General features: G+C 43.6%; 2 protein-coding genes across 4 annotated transcripts in view; one reads left to right on the top strand and one right to left on the bottom strand.

Annotated features, from left to right (window-relative positions):
* Nucleotides 1-349: 349 nt before the first annotated feature.
* On the bottom strand, nt 350-1,396 carry tomm5 (translocase of outer mitochondrial membrane 5 homolog (yeast)). Its single transcript, XM_049585463.1, has 2 exons — nt 1,156-1,396; nt 350-838 (listed from the first exon to the last, which is right to left on the bottom strand). Exons 1-2 carry the CDS (start codon nt 1,274-1,276, stop codon nt 804-806), a joined length of 156 nt encoding a protein of 51 aa, XP_049441420.1. The 5' UTR covers nt 1,277-1,396; the 3' UTR covers nt 350-803.
* A 1,210-nt stretch (nt 1,397-2,606) lies between these two features.
* frmpd1b (FERM and PDZ domain containing 1b) overlaps nt 2,607-19,130 on the top strand; it is a 35,229-nt gene continuing 18,705 nt past the window's right edge. For 2 of the 3 annotated variants that reach the window (XM_049585461.1, XM_049585459.1), the window contains exons 1-3: nt 2,607-2,847; nt 12,836-12,986; nt 16,158-16,268. In XM_049585461.1, the coding sequence (XP_049441418.1) occupies nt 16,162-16,268 (107 nt within the window). In that variant the 5' untranslated portion in view covers nt 2,607-2,847; nt 12,836-12,986; nt 16,158-16,161. Of the gene's footprint in view, nt 2,848-2,918; nt 3,076-12,835; nt 12,987-16,157; nt 16,269-19,130 lie in introns of those variants that run through there. The other variant, XM_049585460.1, reaches the window with a different exon arrangement.

The following is a 19,130-nucleotide window of genomic DNA, read 5'->3' as shown; positions in this document are numbered from 1 at the left end:
TCTCATTTTGAGCAGACAGTTTGCCAGTGGATGGGTCCCTAAATACAAACATTTGGGTGCTTTAACCCCAAGACATCAGCATCTATCAGTGGAGTAAATGACAGAGAAAATCTATACACTGTTATTCCTCTAAGACACTGCCATTAAAGACAAAAAAAACCCCTTATGGTGTCTTTGAGCACTGTGACCGACACTATAAAGAAGCACCAAGGCACAGGTTTTAAAAAATGCATTTAAAGGCCAAACCTAAAGCTGAAACACAGGCAGCTGCAATATCAAATGCATTAAGTTGTTGCTGCTGCTTTAAAACAAAGCTAAGTTTAAATCAAAGACAATAAGACACTTCCCAATCCTTTCTTAGTCTCCATTTTTTATTTCCAGTGATTTTGTGATTATATTAAGATTTAAAACACTGACAAAAATGTTTAAACATGTCTGGTGTAAAATCTCCAATGCAGTTTGACAGTTTCAATTCCATGTGACAGATCTGCTTTATAAAAACAAACCAACAAAATAAACACGGTTTCCCTTGAGTGTGTGAACACAGCAGGTATATACACTATCAAACATTGTACTTAACAATGATCACAACATGTTTCATAAGAAAGTCTAAAGTATACAATAAAGAACAAGACGTGAGAAATGAGAAGACAGTGTGTCCACAGGTGCAGTGATGGACAGACACGGGTGGTCTCCGACAGGGTTTGCTGTAATGGCCCCAGTTGTCTGCTGATGATGGTCCACACTGTCTCTGATGGAGTAAACGCTCAGTGGATGGTGGAAGAAGAGACCTGCTGCTCTGCTCATATGCTGTCCAGCTTCTTTAACACATATGGAGCTGCAGACACAGAAAACACACGATTAGCTTCTGATAAGACCCTGAATATAGTCAGTTGCTATGATGCTTTTATCTTCTCTGTGATCAGGGCAATTTAATTTGTTTTTGGGATATTTTAATCACACTAACAGCTACTTGTACACCATTACACAATATGAAAACCTACATGTTAGTATGCTCGTGTTTGCTTTAGGGCATTAATTGATTATCACATGCATGAGGTGAGTAAGCAATGCCCTTAATACCAGTCAACACTCTTTAAAATGCCAGTATAGTTGGTATTTAGCTAAATGTCAATGTCATCTGCCTGTACTCACTGGCTCTGAGAAGGGCGACGTAAATAAGAAAGTTCCGTAAAGACGAGAGGACATCTTGTCGCATTTTCTTCTTCATCTCCTCCGGGTCCATTTTAGGTCCGAGTCCTTCCAACTTGAACATTGCGGCTGTGGTTTAACTCGGTTTTATTCTTCAATCCGCTCTTCGTGTTGAAAATTCACAGCGTCGCGAGCATGGATGGAGGAATCCAAACCGGAAGTACGCAACGGCGGAAGTTACGATTACGACGGCGCGCACGGAGGGACAAACTGCACGAAGACACCAGAAGGCAAAAATTAAATATGGCACGCTAAACGCAGCCGTCAGTAACTATATAATAATTGCATATTATTGTTTTAATAATGCTCAACTGTATGATTATGCCGTTTGTTTGTTTTTGAAGTATTTTCTGGTTGTATCCCTGTGTGATTTATGTTGTATGTAGGCTACATAATGTTCTGTGTTGTCTATATGAATGTGTGCGTCCTCTTGGGGGGTAGAGACATTTTAAATAGCAATATCTACTCTAATATAGCGTTGCAGGCTATCTTGGGCTAATAAGTCAAACCAAAACACTGTGCTGTAGAGGAAAATAATATTAAATATGATATTTCTCAGGAAAATAAGATTAATTTGGCTCCCTAAGTAGGCTATGGCCACATAAATCAACAAGGGGCTCCTAGGGCAAAAGTTGGCATTAAACCCACTGTGGTCATTTGGTTAAAGCCAAATTCATTCAGGAGTATGCAGTGTGTAAATACTGACAGGTAACAAGTAGGACCTACTTTGAAGACCTTATCATTTGAGCTGATATTGTGATTTAGGGTTGCAGATTGCCAAACAAATGTGCAATTAATTAAATTACCCCAGACCAGCTGAGCCTTTATATATAAAATGTGCCCACTCCCCACTGGGTGTGTAATCCAACCCTGCTTTGTTTTTGAAATCATGGTGGTCATTGAATCAAGGTGATAAAATGCTTTGGCAACACATATGAAATGCCATGCCAATAAAGCTTATTGAATTAAATCGAACTGAATAGAATGGGAAATGGTGCAACCTAAGTTGTGAAAGGCTTTATCACTTTGAGCTGCATTTATTCCACACAACACATCAGACTTCGTCAGAAATAAAATTATTAAAAAAAAAAAAAGCACTCTTCAATTTAGGATCAAAATGACGTTTATTAGATACATGCATTAATAATTTACAAAATATTAGAAATGAGCTAATTAAACTGCACAAATAGGCAACCAATCATATTGTTTTCATTAAAAATACACAATAACATATTATTATTATTATTATTATTATTATTATTATTATTATTATGGGATGTAGTGACTGGATGGAGCTGACCTTGCGGAGGAGGGGTGGGGGTCCGTCGGGCAGACAGCGGAGGAGGCAGGGAGGAGAGAGAGAGACGAACAGAGGGAGGGGGTGGGTTGATTCTGAGCTCAGGGCCGAGGATTAGGCAGAGAGCAGTCCCAGTACGATGACAGCATCCAGCACGTAGCCAACCCCCCTACACACACACCACATCACCATCATCATCCGGCCCGGGGAGGACGCGGCGGATATTTTTGAGAATCAAACATCGTTTCTCCTCCGATTCTCCGCATCACTGCTCTCTTTTTTGAGGGGACAGCTCTCCCAGACTCCCGGTCCGTCTGTCTCCCTCCTCAGACCACTAGGTGAGTTTTCTCGGTATTTCCCGGTGTTATTGTCTGATGATGAAGGAGCGCCCGGCTGTAGACGGAGGCGCCTGCACCTTGCATCCATTCCTGCCTTTTGGATTGATATTTATCACATCGAAATGAATAATTGAGCTGATGGTCGTCTCCGAAACGCCTGCAGGCTACACCCGTGCCCCTGTTTGAGGGAGGCGGCGGAGAGATTTAAATCCGATTAAGATTATAAAGGTAACAAAAGACTGACCTTTTTTTTCTTTGTTTAGCCTCCCGGTTTGACCAGCGTGGCTGCGGCCACTGATCAAAGTTAGTGTTTGGTGCGTGTAATGGTAAATAGGCTATTGATTATTTTAAGGACATTTATAAAGCATTTATGAGCAACAGACGCGGTCGATACGTAGTCAGTCAATTCTCACAACCTAAATTCGGGTTACTGGGAATATAAATCGCTTCTATCCACAATTACGCACAGCATTCTGGCCATGTTTGTGCCACTCTGAATGGCATTCGTGCTGTATTGAGAAACACATGTCCTATGCAGTGATTGTGGAGATCCATGCTGCCGTATGCGCAGTGAAATCACCGTCACTGGCGACAGATTAGAAATGAACGGGCTAAATCCTGACGGATGAGGGGGGTGCCAGGAGTCTGGGTAGTAAAACACGCACATTATGAATGGGCGTAGGCGATGTGCAGGCACCCTGGGACCGTCGCCTCTGTTTTTTTCTTTCTTTGCTCATATCCTTTTGGCCAGAAGCAGCCTCTTCCCTGCGCTCTTCCGTGCCGTGCCAGGCATGACAAGCGCAACACAACTAGACCGGAACAATGCGTTTTGCTGTTCTGGGGCGTTCATTTAATGCATGACATGATTTAATATGACCGCTGATTGCGGTTCCATTTAAACACGTGTTACGCCGCAGCCTTCACCGTGCATGGAGACATCACTTTAACCATTGAGTGTTTTTATTAACAGCATCATGCGCAGCTGCTTGGCTAAACACACACATAAACACACACACAAGGAGCCAGACAGGGGTACACACTTCATGAATGAAAGCCATTTTGCTCCTGTGATGTGAAGTAGCTGTGGATGCTCAGTGTTTTGCTTTCACTCTTGTACGCGCTGAGTGTTTGGCTGTGCTCTTCCCACTGCTGCGGGCTTTGTGCTATGACTCAGGGATGTATGCCACAAACATGTGATGGGAGTTGCTGCTCCGAGGTCAGTATGCCCGAGGAGTAACGCGACGGGCAGAACTTGCACATCAGGAAAGACTTGATGCCTGGCTGCATTAGCCTCTATCTGCCCTGCTGACTGCTCCTCTGTCCCACTTACTGCAGCCAGCCAGCCAGCCATCCTCTCCCCCTCTCCTCCTGTTTGGTCTTAGCTTCATGTCTCCAGGGCACACTGTGTTGCTGGGCTGGTGTTTGCTGCTCCTGCCCAATGCCTTGACCAAATGATCGTTAGATCAATGGGTAACTGAAGCTGCTCAGGAATGTGATTCGTATTGTTGCAGCCACCGGCTACTGGAAGCTGTTGATTAATCAATAGTGGTATTTCTCAGCAAAGGAATTCAGTTAATTCATGGGTCAGGGGTTACATTGGTGTATGGTAATGGATGGATGGATACACTGTAAATATGTATTTTTCCTTCAGCCTGTACCAGTATTGCTCCTGCAGAGGGAAAAGCAGACGTGACCTCATTGATGTGACAGCTCCATGGTGATGGCACACTTGACTGGCAGTGGCGCCATAATGTAGGCCAACTCTATTCATGAGCATATAGTGAAACACTAAGAGTATGAAAAGCCTAAAATAATCATACAGCCTAAGTAAATCATCGGTTTTGTATAACCAGGTTTCTCCTCCTCTTTTCTCTGCCGTGATATGAAATATTAAAATCATCACACTGTAGCTATATGTAAGTGTTATTCCAGAGCCCAGAGGGCTACTGTAGCTGCTGGCTCACTGGCTGGCCTCATATTACTTTAACTTAAAGATAAGACCTCCATTGTGCAGCCTTTGAAGGATCACTGAGTTGAAGGAAATTGGCTCAGACAGCAACAGAAGACGTGAGGCAGACAGTTTTCCAGACTTGCAACATCTATCATCCCCTAACATCCAAGGACCTTCCTCTTTCTGTCTCACTGTCTGTCTCACTTCGGCACCATCAGAACCATCGATAGAGATCTGTAACACAATGCAGCACACTATTAATCTTCAAAAGACCCATTATTTAATAGTGCACTGGGGAACTCGAGCTTCGCCAGGTCGCTGATGAAAGGGGAAATGAAATGAGCGGCGCACGGTGAGCCCTGTCTTCATAATGCTAATGGAATGAGCTGACAGGCTGAATGAAGAATGGGAGATGTGATTATGTCTGGACTGGAGGACGAGTTACAGAGAAATAACCAGCAAAACATAATAAGCAACAGAGGCAATCAGACTTTAACAGGCCACCATGGTGCTGTTTGTGCAGACTTTAGTGTTGTTTTTTTTCCCTATTATTTCTTTGGTGGACGTCTGTGCAGGCTCATTTTAATGTTTTCTTCTCACAGGGACAAGTAGCCTGCATAGCATCGACCAATGCAACACTGCTGACAGGCCTAAAGCCTAAGCTTGTTTGCAATGCCCCTGCATGGCCCTTTAAATAGGCTGCAAACACCACATTAAAAGAGGATAATGCAAAACAATACAAACATTTAAGCTGCAATACCAACTGCCTACAGCCACGCTAGCTGCTCTGTGAGTCTGGCGATGTGCAGATAGATGGGCTAAATGCTAACATCAGCATACTCCCAATGACAATGCTAACATGCTGATGTTTAGTAGGTAATGCTAACATTTGCTAATTTGCAGTAAACAGTTTAAATTTATCCAGAGGTAGACATGACTGCCTTTTCTAAATTTCATGGCAATCCATCTGAAATTCCCCAAGACATTTCAATCTGCTGGTGGTGCTGAAAGTAAAGCATCCCCAAAATCATCAGGATTTATGCTGTGGGAACCATGAACGTTGCCAAATTTTTGTGCCAGTCCATCTAAAAGGGTCTTTCCATCAGCACTTCTGGTGTGCTAAGCTAAACTGCATTGATTTGCGTCTCTGCTACCAGTTTAAACTCTGAGTCATGTCTGAGACTCACACTTGACCACCTCCCAGCAGGCTGTGGTGACGTCAGATGGGCATCATCATTACTCAGGGATGATTCCTCCTTCTTTTCTGTATCATAACATCATCCTGTCTCCTGTTTTTTAACCAGTGAGCAGCATATGCCGAGCAATATTGTAACAATAGCCTGAAAATCTGTGATCAGTAGGCCTAGCTGGCTCCCAACAACCGCTGCACACTGCAATAGTAAACTATGGTAAAGAGGGTGCTGCTTTTAAACATCACTGACACAAGACAAGGGTGTCATCAATTAAAGAAACACCTTCAAGCAGGTAGCCTAGCTAAGTGGAGAAACCACTTACCTCGCCATGCTGGCCTGATGCACCGCGTCAAATTGAGTCATGCTAAGCAAGCATGTGTGCGTGAAAAAGGGCCACTAATGTTGAGATATTTTACTGCATATGTGGAAATTTTTGACCTCCCTGTGTCACAAGAGGAACGATCAGGGGAATCACTTAAGCTGTTAGACTTCATTCTCTGGGGAGCTTGAATGCACCAAATGGTGACGATAGTGAGGGTGTCGTGCTCAGGACCGGCCCTAGCCATTTTGGTGCCCTAGGTGAGATTGAGATTTGGTGCCCCCCCGGACCACATTACCCCACCGGTACTGGAGACACAAACATCAGGGACCACGATGGTTTCAAAACAAAAAGTGCTGCTGGGGTAGGTGTAAATCATAAAATGTCACAGAACTCACTAATAGTAGCAAAACAAAAGTTTTTATTTAACCTAATTGCTAATAGGCTATTAGCCAATTCACTGATATATTTCAATATCAATTGAGCTTTCTACAATGTGCTACGATGCCAAATGGCGCTCACATCTCTGGTGCAAGCCAGTGCAGAAATCTGTTTTTGTGGATAAGTTTGTGTTAGCCATTATCACTGATATTTGTCAGTGAAATTTCAGCACAAAAAGGAGCAGTTATCCAGATAGCTAGCTATTGGCTTGCCATTCAGTCTCATATCCTTCAATCTGTAACATTATCTGAGTCCAACAGCTATCGTAGCATTATAATGTAGCATTAGCTTTATTGCTACTTAGCTAGCTAGCTGCAACAAATGAAACATCTAACAACGTTACACACACAACGGCATTTTAAAGATAACATAAGACAGACGACATACCTCTATATCGGACTTTCTTTTCCTCCTCCTCTCGCACCTGAAGGCTTGGACCTTTTCATTATTATGAAATGCAGGTAAAATGTAAATATCTGCCTATCTTGACCAGATTTTGACACAGACCCCACTCTCAGTGCGCACAGTACAGGTGCAGGGGCAGGGCAAATGAAAAATTTTGAGGAAAATGGGTGCAAAGTGTATTTCTGTCTTTCTTGCTTGCTTGCTTTCTCTCTTTCTGTCTTTTCTTCTGTATTTGTTCATTTGCTATCTCCGTAAAAAAATAGGAGGCGCCCACTGGCAAATTTTTATCATTATTATTTTTTATTTTATTTTCATTTTTTTTCCCAGCGCCCACCAGACAATGTGGCGCCCTAGGCGACTGCCTATGTCACCTATGCCTTAAGCCGGCCCTGGTCGCGCTTGTGGACTAACCACACGCAGAGATTGGTTGTATCTTCCAGGATGGCTCTGTTAAACAAATACTTTTGATATGACAGTTGTGTCATTTGCATCTTGTTGTACTTGATGTTTCGATTGTTGTTGCTGCTGTCTGATGTCTGTCTTGACCTGTGATGTAATTTGTGGAATTTGTCAGACACAAAAGGAATTTCTGAAAGGATGATAAACACAGCTAACTAATTTCATGGCAATTCATCCAGTAGTTGTTGAGATGTTTCAGTCTAAGTCAATTTAAATTCCACGTATTGATCCTCCCAACAGAAATAGGTTTTTATGAAAGGATGCCCTACACTTCCCTACTGAGCACCTGAGACGTCTGATTATTTAGATGTTAAGGATAAGTCTAATATTAGCAAAGCTGAATATATAAATCATTTCTTGAGAACACAATAGCAGTGGTGATATCTTTTTCCCTTCCTATTCAAAATTCAGAGTGATTACTGTAGAAGCTGCTTGTGACCATGAAGTTGCACAATAACCTAAATGTAGTAAGATCATTAAATGCACAAAACTGTTTGAAGCAAAGAATAGTCTGTAATGAATATTAATGTAGGCTATAACTTGGCTTTTATAACCTTCCTCAACATTTTCTGATTTCAGATGGGGATCATCATATAGATATTTTTCTTCTGAAGCCTGTTTAATACAGTGTCTATTAACCTTTATGTAATTTTATCTTGCGACAAGACTCTCTAAAAGCACAAAATATCATCTGTATTTAATTTATCCGCAGTCTCGCAAGAGCCTTGAATCTTTGCCGTATTATTGTCAGCTCTACTTGTTGTTCTTCACGTTTACAACTTTGCAATTTATGAAATCTGAAGCAATCCAGCTGCCTCACATAAATCGCAATGACTCTTACCTCAAGTTACCCAGATATTCACACACACAATATTTTGAGCCAAGTGTGCTGCTGCTGTTGGACTGAATGTTCGCTGAGCTCTGTGTCCAACTTTGTTGGCAGCCACTGTGAGCCGAAATGAATTGTCGAGTTGCTGAACCAACCCCTGCTGCTGCTTACCCTGCGCCTCATGTGGTGCAGCTGTATCCGGTGTGTCTTATTTGGCTGGAGGGTATGTGTGTGTGTGTACGTGTGTATGTGTGTGTAGGGGGGGACAGATTGTGTGTAGGGGTGGGGGGACAGATTGAGAACAAGATGTCAATAACAGCCAACTGGTCTTTTCTAAATAAAAGCTGTTGTTCAATCAGTCATCAAGGCTTCTGCTGGAGTCTGGTTACTGATTGTGTAACGCTCCACTTGCTTATCATATTAAGCCCTGTGAGTTGTGTGTGTGTGCGTGTGTGTGCGTGTGTGTGTGTGTGTGTGTGTGTGCATGCATGTGGTGTGAGCCTGGGTGTTTGTAACTGCATTAACAGAGTGCCCCAGTGCTGAGCGCAGTCTTCATTTATTAGTGCCGAGAGCTGATTGACAATAATTTAAGTTTGTCACTGAGAAATTCATCCTGTCAGTCAGACTGTCACATCCATTAACTCAGATAATGTTTTTTAGCACAACAGCAGCTGTATCTGCAGGCATTTTTTCTCCCACACTTGTCCCAGTGCAGCTTCACCAGGCTCTGTCCAGGTTGGTCTGACCTGCAGTGGCCTGTTGTGGCCCAGCAGTGCTAATTGGGCTGTTTTCTGTCCAGCTGGCTGCACAGAAGCTGCCAGCTCAGTGCCACCTCTCAACTCCCCGAGGAGAGAGTGAAGTGCTTTTATGAACTGCATGTGTGCTGCTTATACCAGGCCACAGGACTGAATAACTGACTGTTTCGTCCGAGACAGAGGGATATTGTGTGGGCAAATGAGCAGAGAGGGGCGGACGCTGTCTCAGAGAAATGAGACAGACATTGAAACAGAGAGGTATGGACAGTCTTTGTTACCTACACAAATTTTATACAAATGTTCTCGGTGTACAGATGAAAAGGTAAAAGGAGGGAGAAAGAGTGAAAGGCTGAGCAGGCTATACTGCATGCTGATAAGGGAAGTGTGGGGACTTAAGGACAGTGGAAGACAGGATTCACGATTACTATTGATTCAGAACAAGATTAGGAGCAGACACACACCAGCTTTGCTGTCTTGAGCCCTTTTTACACAGAGATCCAGCGACAGAGGTACAATGAAGACCCTTCATTATCACAGCTTTTCTTTCTTATACACAAACAAACAAGGTGTGATTTAAGATACAATGCCGGCTCTCTGGAAGCAAGAGACGTGACAGGAGTGTTGTGTAGCACTGGCACAATGGCACGGTATGACATATAACATATAACACATGGAAATATTAATCATTTACTGTCCCTGTTACATGGCCGTTGATCTTGTTCCCTGCTCATAGGGTAAGGCGCTCCTGAACCTCATTGTCTCCTCAATTTGAGCACATTTGCAACTCTTCTTCCTTGAGTTAGCTACTAGCTGCTGCAAGCTGCTTTTTAGATTTCCCAGCAGTGGATCACACGCATAACACGTCATCACAGCTTCACACCTGTCCTGTCCTGTCGTGCCAGCTGCCTGTTTTACACAGACGCTGATTCAGGGCTGTTGCTACCTCCGCTGCCAGCCTCAAGGCAAAACAACTCTGTCCCCCGATTCTGTGGTTGTACCTCTTATAAACAACAATGAGGCGCAATAAGACACAAATGCCTGCCTTGAACAGGCAGTATAAAGGAGCTGGAACCAAACAAGGCAGGCATCATGTCACCCCAGTGTGTGATTTTAGACAGCATGCCAGCTTTCTGGAAGCACACAACACAACAGCGTCGGCCTCCAGTGTGACATATAACAGACACGTCAACATTGCTGTCTAAACAATAACAATGACATAACATGGCAGTAACAACAATTTTTACCATGCCTGTTATATGGTGGTTGATCACATCCTGTGCTTGGAGGGTAAGGAGCTCCCAGGCCTAACTTTTGGAAAGATATTTTTAACACAATTTCAGAAATCATTGGCGCAGGGATTGAACCATATACTCTTACTGCGCTATTTTGGGGTTACTCCACCTACACTGCAATTGACTAAAACATGAAAAGATGTAATTGCCTTTGTATGCTGGCGAGACGTTTAATTTTGCTCCGATGGAAATCCTCTGCACACCCTTCCCCTGCTCTTTGGATTCAAGCAGCTTTAAATTGCATAAAACCGGAGAAAAATCAGACATACTGTACTCTCAAAGAACCTATAACCAATTTCTCTGTAACATGGACTCCCTTCTTCTCCTATGTGACTCCATTTCCATGCAGTTCCAGATAAATGCATTTTCTTATATCTATGCAAGAGGCCTGCCTTTTGTGAATTTGGCTGCTAAGCTGGCTAAGGACTATTTTTGTTCAAGTTGGCCTGTAAACTCCTGTTTTCATTTGTTGTATTGCTTTTTTATTTATCTTGTATGTACAGAGTGCAATGATCCCGTTAATGGTGTTCCATTTGAAAATCCAGTAAACAAAGTGGCTCAAATAAAGGAGCTCCCAGACCTCATTGTCACCTCAACTGCTGCTAGCTGCTTTTTAAATCTCCTGGCGGTGGCCGGTGGGTGGCACACATAACACGTCATCACATCTTCACACCTGTCCCATCCTGCTGGCTATTCCTTTTACACGAACGTCAAGGTGGCAAGGTTACTTCCTACCTGTCCACCAATTCTGCGACCTTTTATACAGAACAGCAAGGCGGAATAACAGCAGTAGAAAAGGGACTCAAGATTTGAAAAAGCTGTCACATCTTTTGAAAGAGGGAACAACTTCTTCATTTGAGAATCCATATGGGAGTGGAAAAGTATAGAACAGCATGAGAAATGTAACAAAGCTACAGGTCTGCTGTTTTATTTATTTATTTAATCATACATCACTGTCAGCTGCCGGGCTTTGTGTGCTCTCATTTGGTGGAGAAATGCTGCATTGATCAGTTTCTTTTTCCCCCATTTTTCCTTTTGGACAGACTCTTTTACGTCTCAGTGTAGATACTTTTGTTCTTTCTTTTCTTCTCCTGCAGCTTTACTCTCCTGTTTCTTTGCCGCTGCCCTCTTCACCCTCTTTAAAATTCTCCCCCTTTCCTCCCCCCATGCAATATCCTGTCCTTTCTCTCTTTTCTTTGCCTTGACCAATTCTCTTTTCTGTATCCCTTCCCCTTTTCTCAGCCCCTCAGAGCCCCCTCCCCTCTCCCTCCCTCCCTCCTCCTCACCTCTGCAACCCCCATACGTCTTTCCTGTGTGTCTCTCCCTGTCTTCTGTGCTCCGCTCTTCTTGTTGCCTGTGTTGGCAAAGTGGCAGAAGGAGGCGGTCGGAGGCTAGCTGCATTAGCACCATGCATTATTCATGTGCCCTGCAGTTTGTGTGGGTCTGGGTCTTCTGCTGGCTTTTCACTGGGACACATGGGCCTTGTGAAAGAGCTCTGTGTGCGGGACACAGGACCTGATGGAAGAGCTGCGCAGATGGGACTATCAATTCCTTGATTTCTGCTCCCTCTTGTAGATGAAAGCCCCAGGGAGTGAACGTTTACTTCACAGATCAACATTCAAGTGCAAAATGAGGCGGTTTCCTTAGACGACATCAAGAATGTTTATTCAGTGTCTCTCCTAATTCAACAGCCGGGCTTTTCACAACAAAGCGTTCCCCAAGTGTGTTTTTCTCCCCAAAACCAGAGGCCGGGTAAGGTTTCACCCATATCTGCCCCGATGTTCATATGAAAGACTTGTCCTATTTTATTATTGGCTGAGATCTCTGTCTGCCTGGCAGCGTTTCTCTCTCCACCACATCAGGATTCACGGGCTGTCCTCTTTGCTTTTAGAGTGCGCCCAGTAAGAACTGTTAACTGAACTAGGCGGTATGAAATTTTAATTTAGACAACCAGACGGAGATGGAGTGCCTCGTCTCCACATCGCCATGTGCTTTTGAGGCTGTGGAGGAGTAGAGAGAGAGAGAGAGAGAGAGAGCAGGAGAGAGAAAGAGCCTTGGGGACCGGAGGAGGGGCCTCTTGAAAAACCACAACCACATAGCTGGTCTGGACTCACATCTGCTTTGCTTGACATACTTTTCTGTTCAGTCTGAAAACATCAACAACTGGAATATAGTTCTGTTGCTTACAAATAGGTTAAAAATCCAAGGCAGATACAGCTGATCCGACTTGATAACTGCTCGCTTCACGCTTCGTTCTAATTTTAAACTCGCCGTGTGGGTATGCATCTTGTTTATAGGTTTTGACAGCCAGGTCTCCCTGATAGCATTGCTCTGCTCTGCACAGGTGGCCGCACCAGATCGGGATTGGCCCTGATGATCACAAGGACCCCCCTCCACCTCTTTTCAGCCAATCCTGGAGGGGCTGCGGAGCTGATGTCTCAGAGGGCGAGAGGGTATTTGTGTTCTGGAGTCCTGAAGAGACAAGCCACATCACGGTGAGTCACGCTCTCACAGTCTTTAGTTTAAATGTGGCACATTGTGCTGCTTTCTTAAAATATGTGGAGGAGATTGAGGAGCTCCTGAAAGTGCTGGTATCTCGAGAACAGAATGTCATATCTTTCTCTGCCTTTTTCAGAGACTTACCACATTTATTTAATGTGTAATACCTTATCTTCAGGTGGAGAGTTGAACCATGTACACTAATACACACAATCTGCTTTAGTAAAGTTAAAAGGTGGGCTGTTGTTGTAAAGAGTGAAGGCAGTAAACCTCTGGATCCAGTGCTCAGGATGTGTATGTATATAAAAATGTCTGGTTGCTGCTGCTGCCCAGAGAGACTGTCATTGGAGACGACTACCTGACTCGGCAAGGACAGTGAGGGTGAGAGAGAGAGAGAGAGAGAGAGAGTGAGGAGAAAATAAAATACAGAAGAGAGAAAGAAGGAGAATGACAGCAAAAACTGTCACCTGACTCACCACTGACTGCAGCACTGCAGCACACACATGCACATCCATGCAATCATGCTGCTCATTCAACACAATGTGAGGAAAGCATATATGATCTATATAACGCTTCTCTCAGTGATCGAACCTTGTGGGTGTGTCAATAATCACACTCTGCAGCTGTCAGCTACCTAGCCTCACTCATCCCTCCTCATCCACGACAATCTGCTTCAATCCAGATCAGCGGGAGGTGCTAAAGTGACACCCTGACCAGTGTGGGCCCGTGCAGAATGAGGTCCTCTAATCCTCTTAAAGGACAGACCTACACTGCATGCTCTACTACTACTGAGGCTGATTGAGGCTAGTCATCACTGAACTACAACCAGAGAACACTTTGACAGATACGAGCTGGAATCTGTTTTAGCTGCTGTTTGTTTAAAGGAGCTCTGTACAAGGGCTGTACCTGACTCAGAATTATGTCAATATAGAATCAGATTTGGCTATGTAAAGTTTAAAAGTTTCAATGGGTTCAGCGGGACGTTCATGCACTGCTCCCCACCACCACCACCACTACCACAAATGGGTTATAGTTCTGTAGGGAACACTAAATGCTCGTAATAATAGACTCCAAATCTGAGACAGCATCGCAACTATTTTTGCAAGTTTTGCTTGCCCCCACAATTCCATTGCTAAAAAACCCACTTAAAAATAAAAGACGCAGATACAATTGGACGAAATGAGTTTCCTCATAAGGATGGCTGGGCTCAGCCTTATAGATAGGGTAAGGAGCTCGGACATCCAGAGGGAGCTCGGAGCAGGAGCTTTGAGAGGGAGTCAAAAGGGGTCCGTTGAGATGGTTCGGGCATCTGATCAGGATGCTTTCTGCACGCCTCCTGTTGGTGGTGTTTGGGCACGTCCGACTGGTAGGAGGCCCCGGGGCAGACCCAGAACATGCTAGAGGGATTACATATCTCGTCTGGCCTGGGAACACCTCAGAGTCCCCCAGGAGGAGCTCGAAACTGTTGCTGAAGAGAGGGAACGTCTTGAATGCTTTGCTCGGCTTGCTGCTATCCTGACCTGGCTTCGAATAAGCGCTTGAAAATGCATGGATGGGTGGATGGTGTTGTGAAATCAGGCATTTCAAGGCCCAGTAATCACAAAAACAGCCTGCAAAATCCTGAAGGGACTGGCTAATTGCTGCCACTTTGCACTGCGCTCATATGGTAGTTACTAATGATGGTAGGAAAATGTTAAAAGTGTAGCACCAATCCTCTGGTTTTCCCCTGGATAACAGCGTTAGCACTGTCACCTTCTAGCAGGCTCAGCCACCTCCATGTTGAGAACTGCGAACAGACAACCCAGACTTAGACCTGCTTTAAAGAGAAGACAAATTATTTCTGTATTTCTAACTCATGAATACAACATCACTCACAGCAGTGCGGCTTGTCATCATCTATTGATTGCAATGCAGTGTGTATTGTTTTCCCATAAGTCAGAACTTAAAGTGGCCTAGAGTAAGGTGAGTGTGCTGCTGTGACTTTACTCTTCTTTCAAAATGCCTCATACACGTGTGGCAGATGGCCAGAAACCTGTGGTGTTTCTTTTAAGATCTCCACAAAAGTCTTGGCTTGCAGAAGTTTTGCCCATATTTTAGAGAGCTGATCAAATTAAGCTCTCTGCAGCTGGCTGTTGAGGCCAAGATACGGCTCATTAGATTTCAGGAGCGCATTCGTCATTGTTAACTGTATTGATCAGGTCTGGGTCGCTACTCTTTCACGTCCCTGCCAAAGTTTCCCTCCCTTTTCTCTGCCACATAGTTCAATTCACAGCCATGAGCAGCAGATGAAATACATCACAGGACAGCAGCAAAACAATATCTTATCAAAACAATATCTTATCACCGTAATGCTGCAAACAAATGAAGCAGCTACTTCAAGTGATCAAAATGTCATTGAAATTTTATTCCACAATGCACCCCTGCCCCCTAAAATCTTTGTTGCTGTTACATGTAACAAAAGAAACATGAACATGAATAACGCAGCACCTCTAATAAAGTATATTTTCAGGAATAGATAATAAACCCTGTCAAGGAATTATCAGAGGCTCTACAAGCTCAATGCAAGCGTATTGATTAGCTGACAGAAACAAAACACAGCTGAGGGGAGCTGCAAGTCTTCAGATTTGGTAAGGATTCAATGCTGACCAGCTTTGCCTCCCTAGGGTTTCACTGAGCCCTCCATTCCTCATTACGTCCCCCTGTTTAAAGGGCAGGCGAAGCAGAAAGTGCACAGCTGCAGATTTGTAGTGAACATGCAGATCGTGGCATATTTACGTCGAACTCCTTGTGAATCTTGTTATTGTGTGATGGTGCAGTTGTTGTTGAGAATCAGGCCATTTAAGCGAATGTGTGTGACATGTGTTGTTGTTCATGCTGAGTACACTCCACCCCTCTCTTTTTGTCTCTCAGCCTTTCCTGCTCTCTGTTCACATATCTGATTATTCATCGTATTCAAGGCAGCCTACATGCTCTGAATATAAAAACAGAGCAGATGCAAATTTAGCCGAAGCACAGCTCGACAAGACAGAGCTAAACCCTAAACTGTTTCTAACTTATTCTCTCCCTTGAAACCCTTTCATCTTTTTCCCACGTCCTCCTTTTCTCTGTGTTCTGCTTGTTGGGATTATGTCTGCAGCTCACATCCGTCTCTTTCTTTGTCTCTTTAGATAAATGGAGGAGAAGGAGCGATGTAGGAGCAGGTCTCCAGCTCGGAGGGCCAGTCGGGTGCAGCAGGTGGTGGGAACAATAATACGACGTACCCGAGAGTCGCTTAGCAGGTACAGAATGAACAAGGGCCAGAGCTCTGGGCAAAGATCCTCTTTGAAAGTTGAGAAAAAGATTGTAGAAGTAGGAAGTTGGAATGAAAAACACTTCCTGTGATGTTGCTCCAATTTTTTGGCATCCGTGTGTGTAAATGGAGAAGATTTTGATGGGAAAACAACTGAGAATGCAGTAGAAATGTTGGCACCACACAGCCAATAGTAGCAGAAAATGCCGACCCGACACAAACCACTGCGGCAACAACAACTAAAATAACTCATATAGTAAAAAAAAAAAACCCTAAACAATCCAGTTTGGGGAAGAGAGTGGAGAAAACAGCATCATCCACTTCTAGGCCTGCTGCCAGACTCTATAATAGAGAAGGAGTGTGGGGGGTGTGCTATATATCATCTAAGATATAGCTGTACAAATGCCATTTTAACTGAGAAATGTGGTATGAAAGAAATATCTCTCTAAACAGAGAAACAAATGTACCAAAAGAAGTATAAAGCTGATTTTTGAACCTGTTCCGAATACACACACCAGATCCCCTCCCCACACCTACACATTCAGATGCATAACACATAGCTGATTCAAAACCTGACTGTCCCTATCTCGCACATAAGCACACCCCACAGTTGACCACAAATATGCTCTCAAGAGCCCGTCATTCCCTTGTTGTCCGCTGAGTGGTTTCTCAGAGGAGGCGGTGCAGAGGAAGCCCAGTAAACTCCCTGCTTGTCATTCTTGGGAAGAAGTCTCACCATGTCACAACCAGCTGACCAGGACAGCAGGCCTCAGGGAGAGGATGCCACTGATTTAAGCACAACAGATACTGTGTATTCCCATGACATGTTTCAGCTGATGATATGTGGCGGTAGTTTGTATGAATGTGACCTCTGTTTCTTGGTTCCCGGCTACTCGGCCAGAAATTGAATGCCCCGATGATGTATTGCAATAACTTTGTTGACATTAAAATGTGTACTAGACTTTGATCAGCCTTACCTGTACCATGTTCTAATTACCAGAGATGGGAGTAAGTCACAAATAAGTCACGAGCAAGTGTCAAGTCTGAGGGGACGGTCCCACATGAGTGAGTGCCCGTTGCCTGCTGAGATGATATTCGTGCTGAATGTGGGCAGTGCCTAATAAATACTGCAAAACATGATTTTATTGGCACATTTTCCATTTTCTTACATTCCATGTCTGTCTCCTGACTCACTGCCAGCCAGACAGCATCTCTCATGTGGGGCAGTTTTTATTTTTCATTGCTAATATCATACAATATCAGCTTGTTAAACACAGCAACAATCACTGTCTCCTCCACACATGCTTTTTTGTTATCGTTTAAAGCTACGACTTTGCCAGTCAAAGTCCACCAAAGTCGACCTTAGCGATGTGAATTTGCTTTGCAACTGAAAGCAAATGTTTAATTTGCTCCTCAGCTTGCACTGAATGGAAGTGAACGGGAGGCAAATATCCACCAGTGTTAATTGCACTCAAGTGTGACTGTACCCTTAACCTTCAAATCTCAAGCAAGTCAGTGTGGTGAGACTCAAGCAACTCAAGTCGAGTCCCTACTAAAAGTCAAGGAAGAGAAGTTAGGTCATTGCTCAGGTCAAGCAAGTCGCGAGTGAAGTCATACGATAATCTGATGATCTGGTCAAGCATAAGCTTTCTAGGTAACACTGAGCTGCAGACCTTGCACCCATTTTAATTTTTTTCTACTAGCCCCTTCCGTGATTGCTGCCTCGTGCATTGGCCTCTTGTGCTCTGTCACATCATATGAGGTTGCCAGCTTTGCACACATTGCACTAGAAATCACCCAGTTATTTTAAAAACACAACTTAACTTTTCATAACTGGAAAAATGCAAACATAAAACAAGTAAAGTCCTTTCATGTCATCTTTCTCAGAACATCAAGAACATCATCTGAGTCTTTTATCAGTATTAGTCAGGCAAGTGTCATGCCCTTGCAACTTGAGTCTGTCGTAAGTCAAGTCAAATGACTCAAGTCCACCCATCTCTGCTGATTAGCTGTTAGCATATAAATATTTGGTTAATATTAAACCTCAATCATCAGCATGTAAACACACTGTCATTGTGAGCAGCATGCTGACTTCAGGATTTAGCTCAAACCACCTTTGTGTTCGTAGGTTACAGCATCACAGAGCAGCTAGCACGGCTGTAGGCTAATAGAGTGCCCCAGGAATGAGTCCTAAAACCCAGGAATGAGTTAGCATGTCACCACTCATGGCGTCTTCGTCTTAAAGTCAACAGATGCCTTGAAGGGGTTTTTGGTTAGATGCCTGAAATAAGTGGTTAACACAAGCTGAGGAAACTTGTACGTTTGGTTCTACGACATAAAATGCGTCAGTAAATACCCCAATTGTGAACTTTGAAGCTTTTATGTATTTTAAAAAAGGTGGTTGCTAATAAGTGGCTAAATTAAACTATAGAATGTCATCACGCCAATTACAGCTCTGCAGTCTTGCTATGGTGATGATGTTAGGTCATGCGACCATAGTGGAGTTTGTTTGTAGCCCAATGTTGTGCTTTTTACCTCTGGTGATGCATTTAAGCTTCAATAATCATGAAAGTGGTGTTGGTTTATGAAGATTATCTTGCTGAACAAAATGTTTAAGTATCATAAACGTTTGTTTATTTTTTAGCAATAATCAAAAATCCAATAGAGAACTCCCACAGGCTTTTTGATGAGTGAACCAATGTGATGCTAACTCCCATGTCGGCCTACAGAAAAACATCAGCCTTGGGACCCTCTAATCTTATTGTTTAATGGTAATAAGTGTCTTAGAACAGATAAGATTAGTCAATTAGTCAACAGATGGGAAATTAATTGGCATCTTTTTTGGTAACTG

This window comes from Epinephelus fuscoguttatus, linkage group LG9, assembly GCF_011397635.1.
Source record: "Epinephelus fuscoguttatus linkage group LG9, E.fuscoguttatus.final_Chr_v1".
Classification (NCBI taxonomy): domain Eukaryota; kingdom Metazoa; phylum Chordata; class Actinopteri; order Perciformes; family Serranidae; genus Epinephelus; species Epinephelus fuscoguttatus.
Note: the sequence above shows the minus strand (reverse complement) of the source record. Positions and strands in the feature narration are given on the sequence as shown.